The sequence below is a fragment of the Limulus polyphemus genome, unplaced genomic scaffold (assembly GCF_000517525.1).
Source record: "Limulus polyphemus unplaced genomic scaffold, Limulus_polyphemus-2.1.2 Scaffold884, whole genome shotgun sequence".
NCBI lineage: Eukaryota > Metazoa > Arthropoda > Merostomata > Xiphosura > Limulidae > Limulus > Limulus polyphemus.
Genome location: NW_013666494.1, coordinates 129,973 through 149,518, shown reverse-complemented (window position 1 = coordinate 149,518; position 19,546 = coordinate 129,973). Strand labels below are relative to the sequence as shown.

At 32.5% G+C, this 19,546-nt stretch overlaps 1 protein-coding gene across 6 annotated transcripts in view; it reads left to right on the top strand.

Annotated features, from left to right (window-relative positions):
• Positions 1 to 19,546, top strand: part of LOC106461033 — a 67,601-nt gene that overhangs the window by 40,677 nt on the left and 7,378 nt on the right. For 2 of the 6 annotated variants that reach the window (XM_022387843.1, XM_013920813.2), the window contains exons 2-8: positions 3,735 to 3,923; positions 6,205 to 6,427; positions 9,239 to 9,464; positions 9,856 to 9,974; positions 10,093 to 10,771; positions 13,009 to 13,455; positions 15,577 to 15,732. In XM_022387843.1, coding sequence (XP_022243551.1) covers positions 3,735 to 3,923; positions 6,205 to 6,427; positions 9,239 to 9,464; positions 9,856 to 9,974; positions 10,093 to 10,771; positions 13,009 to 13,455; positions 15,577 to 15,732 — 2,039 coding nt within the window. Of the gene's footprint in view, positions 1 to 3,430; positions 3,545 to 3,734; positions 3,924 to 5,127; positions 5,219 to 6,204; positions 6,428 to 9,238; positions 9,465 to 9,855; positions 9,975 to 10,092; positions 10,772 to 13,008; positions 13,456 to 15,576; positions 15,733 to 19,546 lie in introns of those variants that run through there. The other 4 variants (XM_013920815.2, XM_013920814.2, XM_022387844.1 and 1 more) reach the window with 4 other exon arrangements.

The window sequence follows — 19,546 nt, the reverse complement described above, 5'->3', positions numbered from 1 at the left end:
CTGTCGCAAGAAATTACTTCATAGCAGTAACGTTCTGATAAAAACAGTATTAGTTGTTGCTGCTAATCATTACCAGTGTGATAACGAAATAGGCGCATGAAGACGTGTTGAAATCGTGAACTTCATAATAATAATTGACATTGAACTTAATTGCAATTTTTTATGAAAAATAACATTTATAGTTTTGTTGTTGTTTGTTTTGCATTAAGTTTCTTCAAAATGTATATTTTATGTAGCCGTAAGATTACTCCAGCTTATCCGAGTTTACGATGGTGTAATGCAACTATGTTGTGATAAAATAACTAATAGTCTTACATTGGTAGCACTGTAAGTATTAGTATAATACTCTCAGCTTCAATTCGAGATTTCATTGGAGGTAAACATTTTGCTAATCTTGCATTCCTGAAACGAACGGTATGATTTGTTCGTTTTGTAATATTTTAATGACATCAAATATGTATTTACGAAATGACAAACTATTATTCCCCGTGAGTTGTATTATTTAACATATAAACGGAAAAAACCTTTTACTCTATTATTGGATTTTTGTTTGTTTTTGAATTTAACGCAAAGATACACGAGGGCTATCTGCGCTAGCCGTCCCTAATTTAGCAGTGTAAGACTAGAGGGAAGGCAGCTAGTCATCACCACCCACCGCCAACTCTTGGACTACTCTTTTAACAACGAATAGTGGGGTTGACCGTCACATTATAACGCCCCCACGGTTGAAAGGGCGAGCATGTTTGATGTGACGGGGATTCGAACCCGCGACCCTCAGATTGTGAGTCGAGCGTCTTAACCACCTGGCCATGCCGGGCTCAAGGATTTTTGTTAAATTATCTTTGAAGGCTAAACTTGGAGGTTGACAATATTCAAATTTTGTAAGTTTTTTACTGGATCCAGTTATATGTATATACAGTAGAAGTAGCTATTAGTATTTATCAACGTTATTTATCTATTCTTAAACTGTAACGTAGATTTATGTTTATATACAATCGAAAAGAGTGTAATTTCTTTTATTAACTTTTCAGGCTTATTTTTTACACCTTAATGTTTCAGGTTGTTTTTAATAGGCCGAGCGCGGTTTAGAGGCTATTTTGCGGGACTGTGGATCTGAGGTTCCATGGTTCGAACTGTAGATCTGAGGAAAAGAAAAAAATATTACACTCCAGCCTTTGGGACTGTGGATGCATTACAAGAGTGACGGTCAAATCCTTCTATCAAGTCTGATAGTAGTATCAGTGGGTCATGTTGAGTAACTGCTTTCCCTCTAGTCTGTCACTTCTAAATTAGGAACGGCTAGTGCAGATGTCCCTTGTGTAGTTTGTGCATAAACGTAAAAAAAGAAAAAACACACGAGCAAATACATTTTAATTAAAGCAAGGAAAAGGGTTTAACAGACAAGCACGCCCATGCACAGAGTAATTGTTTCTACCTCGCTAACTGCTATTTTGACGGATTTGCTAATAATTCAGCAAGTCTGTTTTTTGTTTTATTTTAGTCTAGTTTTTCTCGAATTCAACTAACTCTGACAATAGAATTTTCGTCTCGTCATCCACGATTTGATATATAATCCTACATATGCAACAAAAATCATAATTCAGACTGGAAGTGTCATAATAAAATGTAAGCCAGTTTTATTAACAGTTTTGGTTGTTTTGAATTTTGCGCAAAACTACACGAGGACTATCAGCGCTAGCCGTCCCTAATTTAGCAGTGAAAGACTAGACAGAAGGCAGCTGGTCACCACCACCCACCGCCAACTCTTGGGCTACTCTTTTACCAACGAATAACATTATAACGCCCCCACGGCTGATAGGGCGAACATGTTTGGTGGTACGGGGATTCGAACCCGCGACCCTCAGATTGCGAGTCAAGCGCCCTAACCAGGCCATGTTTATTAATAGGTGCCTTCAGTTTTATATATGTGAGAGCATGATTTTATTAGCTCAAAGCCGCACAATGGTCTATCAGAGTTATGTCCCCCCGGATTTGAAAGTCATTAAAGTTACCGATGACCCACCGGTGGACCGTAGTTTTGTGTCTGTGTACCAAAAACTGAGGATTTAAAACTAAGTTAAATCTGCTGGCAAGTTGATGAGTTCTTACTATTTTGTAATATATATATTGCAAGAATAAAATGTAATGGTTATTGTGTTGTGGCAAGTGAGTTGTTAAAAAGAGTTTCACCATGATAGATATAGTCGAATTTTTCTCATGTTCTCTTAAAAATGAATGAATTAAATCCACTTCGCTTTTCCTTGACCACTTGTTAATACAAAACGATATATATATAACCCCAATCGTTACTACAAAACGATATATATATATATATAACCCTACGTGTTACTACAAAACGATATATATATAACCCCTACTTGTTACTACAAAACGATATATATATATAACCCCACTTGTTACTACAAAACGATATATGTATAAAACACTTTGAAAATATAATACCACAATCGTTGATGTGTTGTAGAAAAGAAACACAGTAGCTCATTCATTATTTTGAAATAAAGATCATGAAATCCCATGTTGTTTTATCCTTTTCGTGCCCACACCCTATGCCCTCAAACCACTAACTTCAACTACTTCCAGTCCTGGCCTAGAGCTGCTTTATCAAAAGTTGGGAAGGGCTATTAATGTCGCGACCTGTCTTAGGTTGATTGATAGGTTAGCCTGTTTTTTGTTGTTGTTTGTTTGTTTGTTTTAGAAACTTTAACTATAAAAATAAAACTTGAACTTGGAGAATTGCCAGACACTTTGAATTAACTGTTATAATATTCCTCACGACTGCAGTCCTTAGCTGATCGTTGTATCTGCAAGTTTTTGAGAGCTACTCTGTCTTACATGCAACTTACAAAGCGAAAAAAAAAAAAGAACATCTCAGAGGTAAAACTATCAGGTAGAAGTGGACAGCTTGAAATTTCTCTGGTTATGGATTTTACAGTTGTAAACTTGGTATTGCTGTGATAGCTGTGTATATTATTTGGTACAATAATTACTTAACAATGTATTGTGTTAACTCCGTATAGGTGTATCGCTGTTTTGGTGTTAAAAGCTTTAGTTACAGCAGTTCTTTGGCTACGCCAGGCTTCCCTATAACAGTGGAAGGGCTTCTCAAATGGTCGCTGCTTAGCGCAATAGTTTTAAAAACCAAACCTACACGACTTCGACTTCTGTTAATAGCAGTCGCTACTCGTGACTTGAAGAATTTGGTTAAATTAACTGTATTTACACACACTGCCGTATTAAATCATCAAGATGAAGAGAAAAACAAACATAGTGGAACGTTAAATATAATTTCACTATCTTTGTCTTGATAATTTGCACATACGTCATTTATAATTTTAAATTGCTGTTTTGTTTTGTGACGTTTAGTAGTATAAAAGACACATACGCAACCTTGTTTTATATCCAAGTTAGACATGTTGTGATCCAAGTTAAACAGTGACATACAGCTCGAAAAGAGGACATTTAATGTGTCACTCTAACAGAAAGGAAGTAACCAAAGAAACCAGGATGTTTGCTGATCAAGGTAGAATCTAGTTTATAGTTGTTACGTAATGTAAAATTTAACAAGAGTCGAGTAATTTCCTTTTAACACAGCTATCACACTATAACCAACTTCACTTTAACAAAACTCGAAGCATTCTGTCTAATGATGTCATATATTGTTGTTCTACGGGCAGTGATTAGTTATTTTTTTTATGATTATACTTTTGTAGTACGAGAATGAGGAAATCGGCGTCGGTGGTTTCCAACAGGACTTCAATATCAAACCCATTACCGCATGATGGCGCTCCGGTGTTAACTGTGGGCGATGACTGTGCCATCAACGAATTGCTGGAGGGTCGTATGGAGCTTGATGTCATCCTTCCCGATGAAAATAAAGTCCGAATGACTGTAGAAAGAAAGTAAGAATAAACAGTTGAAAACACACACAAAGTATAGTGTATTTTAGATATAATTATTTGTTATCTACAGTAAGAAAATATATATATATCACGTTTTACTGTACCTTTCCCAAAATAATAATTAAACTGAGGAACATTTTTTACACAAGAGATGATTAAACGTGTTTTTGTTTGACAAAAAGGTATTTAATGCCACATTTTTACAGTACTTACGAAACGAAAGAAAACAAAAGGATCCGATGGCTTAAGTAATTGGAATTAGAAAACGGTCCCTTGGCTAGATGTTCAGCTACTTGACCTATCTCTCTTTATTCTATATATTATGATGATCTGTTTGTTCGTTATCGTCAAACTGTAGAGGTTATGCATTTTATGCCTCATGTTAAAAGAGCTCTTCATAATACTAAGTGCAACTGGATTAGAGTAGTAGATGAAATTTTAAATATTCCAAGTAACTAATGACAGAGTTTTGTCTGTCAATATGGGTTTTCAAAACATAAAAAACGAATAAATTGAACGAAGCTTGTGTACTTAGTAATGAATCTAATTGGGAAAGTTTTGTAAAAGGAATGAATAGTATGTTAAAATTTCATATTGAATATATCAGTAGATGTATAATTGAATGGATGTATAAAATGTTATACAATTGGTTAGTGCATAGACAAAGCTTTCCTTGTAACACGTTTTATGTGTGCGTTCGTGCTCACGCGCGTGTATGTGTACCAAAAACATGGGATTTATAACTAGGTGAGATTTGCTGGCAGATTGGGGGTTTTTATTTTTTGTAACATATATATTGCAATCATATAATGCAGTGGTTAGTTTTCTGGTAACTGTTTCTTATTTAACAAGAGTGTCACTATGTTAGATAGTCTCCTATTATTTTATAATTGTGATGAATTAAGCCCACTTGACTTTTCCTTTTGGCCACTTGTTCCTACAAAATGATATATATACAATGTATATCACCATTTAGAAAAGTAAAATCACAATTGTAGTGTCTGTGGGGGCAAAGAAACAATAGGTAAGACTTTTTAAAGTATTATTTATAAGTTGTACCTACGATTGTCACTTGCAATATCATCCTCTAGCCAGATCACGTGACAGTTTTCCATTTAAAGACACGTGTTAGTAAGGTTTCTTTCTGTCAAGGTTAACAATTCAAGTTCAGAATGACTGTAGACAAGTAACGACAGTACTAGGTGCATGATTGCCAGTACGTCACATACTGTCGTTAAATTCAGAAGTTTTTGTCAGCTTTGTGTTAATCTTCAGACACAAATACACACATAATGGTAAGCAAATGTGTGTTTGTATAGTTAGCAAGTCAGTAAATACGTAGGTAGTCTATATCTGTTACCACATTACTTTCTCAACTGACCACTAATTACCTTGGCAGTGTAGCTTGCTTATTCCTAGTAAGTTTTACTGCGAAAATGTTTCATCACGAAAAATAATATCTTTATAAGCGTATTATTTTCACTCTTTAGTTGTGTTTTATGTTGAATTTTTTTTTTCTTTCAGATTCCAATTTATAAATCAAGTATTAATCATTTTTGCAATAAAGTTATTAGTGTTTAATTATGCCCATATCCAAATCAGGATAGCTTTCAGATTATTCAAGACACATAAGGCGACTTTTGGAAGTATTTTATTCTGCGCTTTCTCTCTTTTGTATTATATTTGCTTGATTGTCGTATGTTGAAACGCTGTACGTACATTTACAACTTTTACTAAACTCTTACTGAAATGTATTGTAAAAGTATGGTAATATAACATTTACAAATTACGTGTTATTCATTGTATGTACTGTCTTTTTTATAATCTGTTGTTTTCACGTAAGCCCCCCAGTAGCACAGCGGTATGTCTGCGGACTTACAACGTTAGAAACCGGGTTTCGATACCCGTGGTGGGCAGAGCACAGATAGCCCTTGTGTAGCTTTGTGCATAATTAAAAACAAACAAAGTTTTCACGTAAAGTTTATATGTTTTTGAAAACATTTTTAAGTGTTTCCTTTTTGTTTGTAATTCTGTATTGTAAGAATTAATTCCAAGATATAAGAAGAGAAAAGCAAATGTTGGCAGCTGTGCTAAGTTCCTGAAGTGAACGTTTATGCCGCTGCTTTGATATTTATCTGGAAAGTCAAGTGCATTACAGGATGATGTATATACAATCACTTACTGATGTCCACTGTGTCAGCCATGTTTATAAATTTACTGAAGTTATTTCATTTTTCTGTAAGATGTTTTAAACGAAAATTCATACTGATCCATTTTGAAGGATGCCTATGATGGACCTTCTGGTGCAAGTCACAACAGCCAATAAAATTAGTCCAGGAGGCCACGTGATCCAAGTTCTTACAGAGAGAGGAAAGGAAATCCAGTATAAACCTAACACTCCCATTGGCTCATTGGATACCAATATAATCTATATAGTGTCAAAGAGTTCTGTTATGGAATCTACTGCGAAGAAATTACCGAAAATTCCCAATAAACCGTTTGAGGTAAGCCAAAAATCGTTAATCATAGTTATAAAATAACAATAATTTTATAACCTTAATTCTGTTTATCGATTGTTTTGGGGTGAATTTTTAATAATGTGAAACACTAAGTGTAACTTTAGCATTTTCTATTACATGATTCTATACAGATTAACAATTTTAATATACATTTATGTAAAAATCATATTTCGTAAATATAAAAGAAATGGTTCAAGGAGAACAGTTTTACTAAAGTTTAAGTGCAAATCTACACAATGGGCTATGTGCGCTATGCCCATCACGGGTATAGAACCCAGAATTTTAGTGTTATAAGACCTTGAGCTCACTGCTGAATCACAGAAGAGGTCACTACACCTAGATTATTATTTGTTCGTGAAATAAATAATAACATCAATGCTATGTGTGTTTCTGGCTGTTTGATGTTTTAATTAGGTAATAAAAAGATATATTACTGTATATTTCTAATATCATGTAATGCCACCTATATTTCAATGTTATTAAAATAACTAGTGTTCTTAGTAAAATACATTAAGTGAAACAATATTATAGATGTAAATATATAAATATACTTAATTTGCATTTTTTTAGTATTGATATGAATTTTAATAAGATGTCAATATTAGTCTTATTCTATATGTAAAACATGTAATTTTAAATTAAATGTGACCATTTTTTCATAGCCATTCTTTTAGAATTTATCCCTTATACTTTGCTTATGTACTTTTATTCAAATTCTCAGAACACTTAGGAAATCTCACTTGCTTATTTTTAAAGGTGCATCCGCCTATGTTACCCGAGTTATAAAAATGTTTGTCTTCCAGTTTTTATTAAGTACAAATTTCATTATTTTTGTATCACACAAATCCAATTATATTTGCTTGTTTGTCTACTCAATAGTACCTAAGATCAGTTGAATACTTTTATTGGACCTCATCTTCTGTTTCATGTTTGGATAAAGTGTCCATGAAACTGCTGTTGGTACAACATTCTCTTATAGTGCTCTGTAGTGGGTGGGATCATTAAGCACTAGCTTAAATTATATCCCCATGGAAACTTCAAATTCTAAACCCTCAAGCACTATTTTCATCCAATAAAATACCAATGTTCCATTTCATAATCATCTCCAATCCCCATCTGACATATTGTGGGTAATATATCACCTTTCTTTATCCATAAAGATTCATAGGGATTCACTTGCTTCTGTTTTGTTAAAAACTTTGTCAGGGAACATAATATTCAATACCTCTACTGTTTCCTAGGATGGTTGTATTGTTTCCGACTTTAACTTGTGAATAAAGGGCAGCTTGGTGACTGTCACATGGAGCAGAGATACTTATGGATTTTTGCAATCTACTTGTGATTGGTTAGATACAGGGAGAATGTAGACTATGAAAGCAATTTCATCACTTTCAAGGAGATTAATAGTATGTTACGTGTAGGTTTTAAATTTTATGTGTTGTCTTATCAGGCAGATCTTGATTGTCTCATATGTCAGCTACCATCTCTATAGAAAATAAGATTATTCTTGGACACTTGCGTAGAACCATAAGTAAATAAACACAATTAAAAACAACAACTTCCTTTTTGTTTACACAAAAAAGATCATTTTTATATGAGACTAATGAACAGTCTTAATACACTGAACATGTTTTTTTAGACTCCTGAAGGTGATGCATTAAAGAGCATCAAAACATGTCAAGTTACAGGTATCAGGGTAATGTCATTCTTTTTGCAAATCCCAAGGAGAACCCCTCAAGTCCTTCTAATTATGTTGATGACTTTCAGACTTCTTTTCAACATTAATAAGAGGTTTATTGAAAGGGAAGCTCAAACTGTCCCTAATCATGTATGTGAGTTAAGTATTGCAAGTGTATTTCAATTTGGTTGGCTCCAAATCAAGTGACTTTGGTTCAGCAATGGTTTGTAGTGACTCCAAAGATGCCCATAGCTTTCCAGTTCACTGCAGAATTATATGGGTTCATTTAATGAGAATCAGCATTCTGCCTTTTCTAAACTTTGCAATAAACTAGGTTACATATCCTTACAGGCTATGCTTATCCATATGACAGAGCAACCAAATAATCCACTTCTGCTGCAATCAAGCCCCTACTCATTCCATGTATTGATTTTAAACGTTGTATCATGAAGGGTTTTCTTGGCTGATGCTTTGAGAAAACAGCAAATTAACAAACATTTCTATGTTAAGCTTGTGGTGATACATTCGTCATTTAGTTTATACAAGGTTTGTAGGAATGAAGTTGTTTTAATGAGGCACTGTATTAGGTATTGTTTATAACTCACAATTATCTTTTACTTGGCAACAATCAATCAATATGTGAATCAGATGACAATTGCCTTTCATGTTGATCATCCTACTCTTTTGCCATTGGTTTGATATTCAGCAGTAGCATGTTTTTTGCATTCTTTACCTTTTATGCTGGATGGTGTCATTGGCAATACTAGCAGGACACTGTTGAATTTGATAGCTATCACCTTTTCTTTAAATATTATTTAGAATTTACATTCTTATTTAACTTTTACCATTTGCTGCTGCTGTTTGTTATAGGTTTAATAAAGTGTTTTACATTTTAACTTTTACTTGTTTTATATGGTTCAGATGGCATTTATAGCTTTGTATCACAAAACTCCAAATATAACAATAACAGGTGGGAAGAAAACAACACAAAATAACATTTTTGTGCATAGAAGTTTATTAGTATTTATTAGTAGTTTATTAACTAAGCAAACATTAAAAAATTCCAAACTATTTGATGTAAACGTAAGTTTACTAAATGTAATACTTTCTTTATGCAGCAAACCTTTAGGCTTCAAGTGAAACTCCCAAGAAACCAGCTAACAGTTTTGAGAGTTAGCCCCAAAATGACACTGGCAGAAGTTAAAAGAATAGTATGTTCAGATAAAAATCTTGATATAAACAATTATCATTTAGTGCGATCAAATCAGCCCAACAATATTCTGGACTTAAATATCACGCTAGCCAGCTATGGGAGTACAGAGATAAGCCTGCTATCTAATAAAAGTAAGTTATTGGAATATTACTACACAAACATTTATTAAGTTGCATTCTATTTTTATTTATATTTTGTAGAGTTATGCCAGTATTTATCTTCAAGAAGCAGTTATTTTTATAGATCTTGCTATTAAGAAATTAATTTTTGTTTTTGTTAGTTAAACCATGTGTGATTTTTAAGGATTAAAAAATACACATATATTTATTCTGAAAAGATACATTTTAAGTTTTATAGTCATTTCGTTACTTATTCAAAGTCTTGTAATTAAATCACTTTGTGCACATGTATTTATATAATTGTGTATATATTATGAACTATTATGTTTCATATACTTAATTGATCTTTCATCTTCTCATTTAACCAACAGATACTTGCTCACTTTGTAAATTAAACTTGCAGGTATTACAGCAAACATTTACTCTTCTGCCACTGATTTGATTGCTTATTCTACAAGAGAGGATGAAAAGACGACTAAAAGAGGAATTCTTGGAATGTTAACTAGAAAAAAAAGCAAAGGGGTAAGTTGGTAAAATTATCTTGTTTATTTTATGATATTAAACTGTTATTTGTCATAAATGAACAAATTGTTGATAGCATTAACTACATACAGAACCTTTATCCATTTTCTCGTTTTAGAGTTTGGCAAGTTCAAGCAGTGATGGTGCAAATAGTCAAGGAGATTCTCCAAATTCTAGTAATGATCAAACTGATCAGGTAAAGAAGACAGTTACTGTAAAGCCAAGTATAAAGAAACGACCAGCACCACCTCCACCATCCCAAAAGACAAATAGTGGGATAGAAATCTCTGATCAACTAGGCCTAGCCTCACAGCTGAGGGATGATAATGGTTGCCTTCTTGCATCTCACTCTCGACAGAGCTCGGACTCTAGTGGTTATCATGAAGCCTCTGTCTTCAGCGAACTTCCAGAGAATACATCTCCAGAAACTTCTAGTGGTAGTGGGAGCAGTGGCTTAGAGCATAGTGATACCCTAGTACACTCAGCTCCTTATCCACCACTAAGAAAAATCTTAGCCTCAAATAAAGATGCAAAATCTCATCGGACTGTTAAATCTAATTTGATCTATGTTCCTTCAGCATCAAGTATATCAGTTGTTAGTGCTGTTGGGAAAAAACGTAAAGCTCCACCACCACCAAAGAGGGACATCAGTAAGCCAGAATTAGATCCAGTTAGGGAGATGAGTGCTGCAGGAGAGAATGGTGATATTCAGTCAGAAGTAAATCAAGAAAGATTAGAACATGAATTTGGTGAAGGAATTGATGTGATAGAAAACACTCGTAGTACAGATCATGAAGGTAGCAATGTTTTTTGTAACACTTCCATACATACTTTAAATTTTCCACATTTTTTTATAGTTAAATCTAGAATTCTGTAGAAGCCATTTATGTTTTTTATTAGAACAAGTAAAAGTTAGATATTTTGATAATCTAGTAAAAAAAATAGCGGTTGGCTTGTAAAGAGTACTTCCAGATGAGTTTCCTGTTGATACTTTAATCATGAAACTGTCACGTGCAAGTTTTCTTAATTGTACAATAGGGATTGTGTGCACTTTAAACACAGTAATGAAAAGATTAAAAAAAAATTGACTCCAAAAGCATAATCATAGTGACAGCAGTGTCTAGAACAGAAACATGTCATTATTGCTTGCAGTAGAATTCCTGAGAATCTTCATAGTTACAGAAAAGTATTAAAGGTGTTTAGTAATCACAGTGATAATAATGGTTGATTTAAAAAAAAAAGTTTTCATATTTGAGAGCCAAGACTGCTGTAGGTATGACCCAAGAATGAATATATATTAAGTATAGAAATACTTAGTTAATAAAGTGTAATACAGCTTTTTTAGAAAGTTATTGTTATTTCTATTATTAATAATGGTAATAAAAGCATTTTTTATAAAACAGTTTCAGCCAGCTAGCTAAAGTCTTTCCTGTTCAGTGGTAACTAAAAGTGGAGAAAGCAAAGGGGTGTCAGACAGATGGTTTGGGGTCAGCTTTTTGTATTTTAAAAGGATAAGAGTCATAAAAAAGAAGCTTCCTAGAAGGGTTATTTGTGTTATCAAGGTGACTCACAATTTGTAGCTTTCAAACGTTCTCAGTTCTTACTGTGATTGATTGAAAAGGTAACAGGAATAACCAGAGATTAGATGATGTTTTGTTGGATGGGGCTGTATTTACTACGGGTGCGTATCTTGTCATAGTAGTCAATACAATACATAACTAGATACAGAAGTTTAACCAATGGTTTGTTACTAAGTTTGACAATCTTGTCTATAATTTATTAACTATATTGCTAACATTGTCTTATTTAAGTATTTCAAATTTTAAAGTGCTTTTTCAAATTCTCAAGGTTGATCAAATAAATGGCAGCTGGCAAGAGAAATAAAATAAAACGTTAATATCTGTATCTATTTTGTTATTGTTAATTTGTTATGTTACATTGCATGTAATGTTTTTGATAAAAGAAATTAAGACAACATGTAGTACTCAATACTCATCTTCCTTTGTTGAAACATTAATTTTTAGCAAAAATACTTTATTAGAAATTTTGATTTTTTCTGTACAAAAGACTTATGTTTACTGAAATCTTGCTAAATTTTGTGAAGATACATAAATCGTATCAGACAATGTATCGATACAATTGTCTCACGACTTCACAATATGATACTCATATCATATCACTGTATTGCCATACCTTTACTATTTACAGTTGCCTGATGAGCTGTATTTTTCATGAAAATATTTCAAGAGGTGAACAACTGTACAGGGTGGAAGACACCATACCTAACCTCCCCCTGACATTGCCAGTGCTCCTGTTAATTTAGACACAAACTATGATTTTTAAGCAATTAGCATTAGTTGATTTTATTCAGTGAATGTCATGTATTAGCTTTGTTTATTTGCCGATAAAAAGATTAGAATACATCATAAATAAGACAGGCATTTATAAAGTACTCTCATGGTTTGAATGTTCATTAACTTTACTGCTACATGTAGTAAACAATGCAAAAGAAGTTTATAAAAACTGTATAAGTGCTTTGCTACAGACATTAAAATCAAACATCTGAAACTTGACCACTCTACAAGTAGCACTAATGTGTATTAAAGAATAATCATAATTGCATTTTAACACAAGAAACCATGTTATTTTATGTTCCTTAATTTGACATATTATTTTAAATGCAACACTAAAGTTTACAACAGATTTTTTTACCACAGCTGAACTGTAAAAAAATGCACATATGACATCTGAATTTAAAACTTGATGTAGTAAGTATACTAGGACTAAATAAAGTTTGGTTCAAAATAATCATAGTGGGTAGGAGGTCAGTGAAAGTTGTAATTCTATGAATTAGTGATATATATCTTGAATGTATTTCATACAGAAATTCAGAATATAATGGATTTATATCAATTTATTCCAAAAAGTTGTTTAAAATGTAAAGGCTAGAGAAAGTAATTTATATCTGTTTAAACTTTTGATTGTAAAATCAGAAAATAATAGTAACAAAAGCCTTGTTTTGTTTACTTTCAAGATGCAGTGACATTCCAAGCTATATCAGAGCCTTCTAGTAAGTTTGCTGTAGTACCATCTCCTCCATCAGACGATGTGGTCATACATTCACTCCAACCCAATCCTCCACCTGAGTTTGCTGATAACAGTGATGAAAGTGCCATTGAAAACCTTGAAAAAAAATCACAACTTGGTGAGATGAATTTTTCCTCTGACAGTGCATTCATGTCAGAAGATGGCTGTTCAATCTCTGACTGCTCAACTGTATTTGATTTAGTTCAACCTCCTGAAGCTTTTACTAACTTTCATTTGTGTCATAGCACTAACCATGACTGTGGTGATTATGATGCAACTGCATGGTCTTCTTCATTTGTTAATATTCCACCTTTTGACCCTTCACCGGGAAAACCCACACCACTGCCAATTTCTAAACCCCAAGAGGAGATTGAAACTACAAACGAAAGTAAAGGTGCCTTTTACTTTACATTCAGTTTCTTTGGTGGTTGGTCACTGTGCACTTTCATACAGTTGCTACTACTCTTCACTAAATAATAAAGTTAAAACCACTCTTAAAGGAATATTCATAAAAATGATATCTACTCTACAAAGCAACATATTAATATAATTAGAAATATTAAGTATGTCATAAGTTATTGAAAATTTCAACTTTTTTTGGTTGTATTTATGATATATATGTTTATTTGTTTTTGTGTTTTGATTTAAAAACAGAGATATTCAAAAAATTACATCAACACAGAATATTCAATTAAGGTTCTTGAAGTTTGATTGAGTGTTGACTGGAACATTTTTTTAAGGTATCAATCTATAATAGAGCGGCAGACTAAAATTTGAAGTAAAAATAAAATTACATTAATGATAGATAATCACTTGTATTTCAGGATTTGTTTTTACATGAGAATCTACAACAAACGTCTCACAATTTAAAGCAATTTGTCAGGTTTTGCAAGTAAGGCTGGATTCTTTACAGTAGGTGTCTGTGACTTGTTAGTGATAAATTTCAACTATAAACAAACAGCAACACAGTCCACTTGTTTTAAAATAATATATTAAAAACAAATCGAACGTATATACAAATGTTTGTTACACTGTTGGTTACTACAGTTCTATTCAGAGCATAAATAATTGTTTCTTTTTTTATTTTGTCAAAGTCCACACAGGCTGGTTCAATTACTTTAGGACACAATTGAGAAGAATAATTATTCTTTTCTACATTGTTATTACAATACAGTCTGTTGTAATTTCACTTTAAAAATTCCCACTGTACAATATTTATCGCTAAATTCACGATCATGCAGTCTAGAACTATATAATGATTTTTTGATGCGTATTTATACCCGATAGAAATTAGAACATTCCATGCAATACTAGATATGTTGATGCAATAATATTCAATGAAATCAATGAGAAACTCAGAAAGTTCTAGCAACATGATGCAATAATCTCACAATTGTAAACAATCACTAATTCATAACAATTGAACTACACAATGTATGATTCATTAATAGTTACATAAACCTACCGTAAAATATCTCTTCTAGAAATAAATAGATATGACACCCACACTACATAAATTATCTAAATCATAATGCTTTCTATTGTTACGATAGCGGAAGTCACGCAACGCTGGGAGCATGCGCGCTGGAGTTTCTAGAAGGATCATGACTTATCGAGGAACCTCGCAAATGTCCCAGTGTTTGCTAGACGCTCTCTGTTTTAGTATATAAGCCTGGCGAATAAAATCAGCGTGATAGATATGCAGATAGAGATAATTGAGTCAAGCGAACAGTAGGCACCGTAAGTAAAGTGTGAGAATCACTGTGATTTATAGCATGCGTTATAAAGGTTGTTAAGTTTAAAGTGACTGTGGAAATTCTGCGAACTAAAAAGTTGTATCAAGAAAGAATAAACTAGTTTTAATTAAGAAAGGAAGTTCCTCAGAAAGAATTTATACCGGAAATTAACAAACGAGCAGATACGTAACACTATTAACTTACGTCAAATGTTAATTTTGACAGTAGCAATAGAAGTTGGTATTTGGTCTTCAAGAGTTAACAAGTTTCTTATACAGCTTTTCTGCATTGTAGTTCTTTGTTTTATCAGTCTTTTGGTGTTTTCATTTTACTTGTTAAAGGTAAAACTATTACATGTACCTCAGTTGTGGATAAATAATCGGTCTGAAATACATCTTATTTTGTTTGTTATTAGCTCTGGAAAATGTACTCACTATATTTTGCAGACATTTCAAGTGACTTGAACTGAACTATTTTATATGCTTTTTCATATTTAGTTTGTATTAATAGCAAGCTGTATAACGTTTAATGTGTTGTAGGATAATATACAAAAGAACTTCAGGTTTCTTCAGAGGCCAACTTTTATATAAGGGTAGACTGACATTAACAAGTTTCTTGTCTAAAATCACCAACTTTCTTTTAGTTAATACCTGAATAATTGTTCAAATTTAGTTTTACACAAATAAATGTTATAAACATTTGGTAACAAACCTTTTGTTGTCATAGAATATTTATAGGAAGCTCTTAAGTCTAAGAATTAACAATTTCTTTTTCTTTAGTCTTATCATATTCAGAAGAACAAACAGTAAAAGATGTACAACAGCATCAACGACAGAACAGCTTGTCCTCTATTGACACTATAGATGACATAGAGAACACATTCCGACAAACCATTGCAGAGGGTGAAAGAGCTCTTGAGAGGGATCAAGAAAAAGGTATGATTTGTTTATAAAAAAACAATTTTAATTTTATGTTACTTTTGTTTTAAAAATTTGGATTTTAATAAAATGTTAGTTGTACTTCACCAGAACTCTGAAATTTTAAAGCCTCATTGTTGCTTCAGTACTTGTGGCATAAAATTGTGAAATAACTGTTTTTTTAACCACAAATTGATCAACAAGGAAAATGTTCATTATATTTCCAATTGTACTGTAGAAAACTTTCATACATTAGAAGGGTGTTTCTTCGGTCTCATACTGAGGTGATAAAAACTCTGGCATTAACCTTCACATACTTTAATTTCTTGGATTGCTACAGATGGAATATAATTGAATTTTAGAATCATTATATCTTACGGGTAGGTAATATGGTATTTTGTTTTCACCTAGCAAAGCAAAAGCTGGCATCTGGAAATCATGATACTTCTGTATGAATATGAGAAGTTTATTACAATGATCTAAACCAGCAGCTCTCAATCTGTAGTCTGTGGGCTCCATTTTGGTTGTTTGTGTAAATGTTGCATAATTATGGAAAGGAAATGAAAGTATGTAGATACTGTTGTGGTCCACTGGGATAAAAGCAAAAAATGTAGGTGGTCCATGAACAAGAAAGTTTGAGAACGACTGATCTAAATTTTTCTATATGCCTGTAACACATGAAAACAGTATACCAAAATTATTTTTTTTTTACCTTACCACCAAGCATTATGTTCAAATAAATGATTTCAGTTATTAAGTCATTATTTTTGACTTACAGGTTTAAAATTAAATATGCATCACATTTATTAATTACAATTAATGGGAATCAGTCCTTTTTTTAATTCTGCTATAAGTAAAACAGGTTGTAATTGCTTGAAACTGGAAATAATTTTGATATAAATATAACGATACTGCAAGTGAAGTTTCTCAGTTACTTGAATCATACTTCCCAAGTTTAATTGCTAATTGACTCAGTTTTAGGAAACATAACTTAATGATAAAACAAAACATGAACGTAATAACAGGAAGCATTTATTAAACATTTCAGAATCATCATAATTCCATCATTAGTAATCTAGAGGTACAAAACAAACAAACAATATTTGTAATTACAACAGAAATTTTTTACATAAAAAATAAACAATTTGAATATACAAATATAACACAAGAAAATGAAAACTGGGGCACAGATGAAATAGGTTCAAATCCAATGAAGACTGTGTGTTATTTAGGGACAGAAGAAGAGTTTTTATTTATAATGTTTCTTTTATAAGAAGTCCAGTATCATGTTTGGCTGTTAAAAGAATTAAAGTTTGAGAGAGAAATCGGATATCTGCTATCTATCAACACAATACAGAAACAGGACATCCAATTTCTCTCTGAAACTTTACAATTCTTTTAACACTGACTGTTCAAGATCTTGAGGGAATATTCAGTTGTTCACTTGTCTTTATTGTTTGAATAGCTATCTATTAGTGAACAATTTGATTTTATTCTAAGGGATCATGATGGATGCTCTCTTCTAGAATGTTGGAAACTTAAGCTATTAACTTCAAGAAACTTGTGTAAAGTATTTGAGAAGATGTACTTCAAATAATATTGAGAGTACTAGTCAGCAGTTTGTTTGGTTTTTGCTACTTTTTCAACAAACAGGTTGTTAGTTATTTCAACCTGAAGAAGGTCTAATCTAGACCAAAAGCTTATCACTATTTTTTTGTCCTTTCCTGTCTAATATTGGTGGGATTTTTTTGAATTTGTTAGATTTTTCTTTTGTCAAATTTTTAGTGGATCATCTATTGATAATTTGGAGACCATATATTCACTCAGGGAGTCAGACCTAACTGGATGGGCAGACTTGTTTCCCATACTCTACTGTGTATTTCCTCTCTAAAATATTTCCATTCTATTGCAGGATTAATTTTGACATTTGTGTTAGTATGTGATGCCAAGCACAAATACAAAAATAACTTAGGCTTTAAGGTTACTCCTCATCAAAACGTTATCTCATGTCAGTGACACAATTCTGATGTGTTGGTCTGCACTCTTTAGGTATGATGGGTGGTTCACCATATTCCTTTCGGTAGTGTAGTTGTTAGTCGTCAGTTCACAAGATTCTTATCTCCATTAATAAGCTAATTGTAAAGGTGTTCAGGATGTTAGGCCACAGAAAGATCAAAAAGAGCTCAATCACCAATGTAGAGTTGAAGGCATAACCAGAGTTGTAAAAGGAATAAGATGAGCACAGGTACAAGTTTCCCTCTGTGTATGACTGAAACTGCCCCTGACTCAGAGGAGCCAAATAACTCAAACCTAAACATTATCTGAACACAGAAGTGATATAACTTTTGACTGAATAGATAAATACAGAATTACATTAACCTTGTCTATAAAAAAGTTATGTTATAATGCTACAACTAAAATGTAGTTAACATGAAATTAGTATATAATTACTACTAACTAATATTGAGACTAAACATTCAGTAATACCTACAAGTTCCGAAAATAGTTTGATATATAAAAACCAAACTTATTTCTGAATTAAAGCTACACAAAAACAATACTAGGTTTTCTTTCATTTTGAATAACCAAGTGATCATATCATAATTTACCTTTCAAGACTAAGTCACATGACCTATTCTTGTGTATATTATATTTGTGTACCTAACTCATAGACATATTTGTTTACTGGGTACCTGAAAATAATTTTAGATTCCACACTTCTTTTCTACATTACATAATAACTGAAGTTTAATTTGTAGTACATGATATCACTGTTAAATGGTTCCATAGTTTCTGTAGCAACCAGTTGCTTACTCAACATGCTTTTTGAAAAGCATATTAAGGTGAAACCTATGAACACCACCCATTGAATTTGGATTGCCTTAACTCCAGCGATATCATAAAAATGAAGTAATCACCTCTGGGTATGAGCTACTATAGACTATTCTGCCATAAATATCTATCCAGTTCATGTTTTGTATCATCAACCATAAAATATATGTACACACTCTCAGTCCAATGTAGCAGGTGTGCAAGAAACACAGGTGATATTACTCTTATCTCATAACATAACATTTGGCCCAAATTGCCACATGTATCCTCTTTTGGTGCTGCCATCTAGCGGACATGAAAAATAACTAAGACAAAAATCTAACAAAGTGTTATACATTTCACCTGACTTATAACGTCTGTGTTAATTTCTTGTGCTGTGTTAGAGTACAACTTTCTGACTGTCTTCAAGAAAACTGATATATATACCAATCAGACCATCAAGCACAATCTCATAGAGTGGCACAACACAATGGATTGATGACTAGCACAAAATCTGAGTTCACTCAGGAAGTTTATGTAGGCAAACATTCACACAAAATTTATTGTTAGTGCTCTGTAAACAAGGATTGCAAAGTTTTTTCAATTTGTCAGAATCTCTGGCTATCATTAACAACAGTGACTGTAATTTTCATCTCACAGTCTTCACGGTCCTAGCTCTGTATCAAGTGAGTTTTGTGTGGTCTGCTCCACAGAAATTATGCTACAACTCATCAAAATGCCACAAGAACAATTTGGTACTTTCACAAAAATTTGCTTCTGATTTTAAAAGCACCAAGTTTTTGTATAACATGCTAACAATATGTTGCCCTATTCTAAGTGCATTTTTTCCATCTTAATTTATTTGAATTTTATTAAACAATATAAGATAAGAATAAACTACTCAGAATAAACACTTAATTATACCTATGTTTCAATCTTTCTGAAGTATTAATTGTTATGATTTGTCAATCAAAATATTTCAGAAATATGCAAGATTCTCTTCACCAGATTTATGTTATGT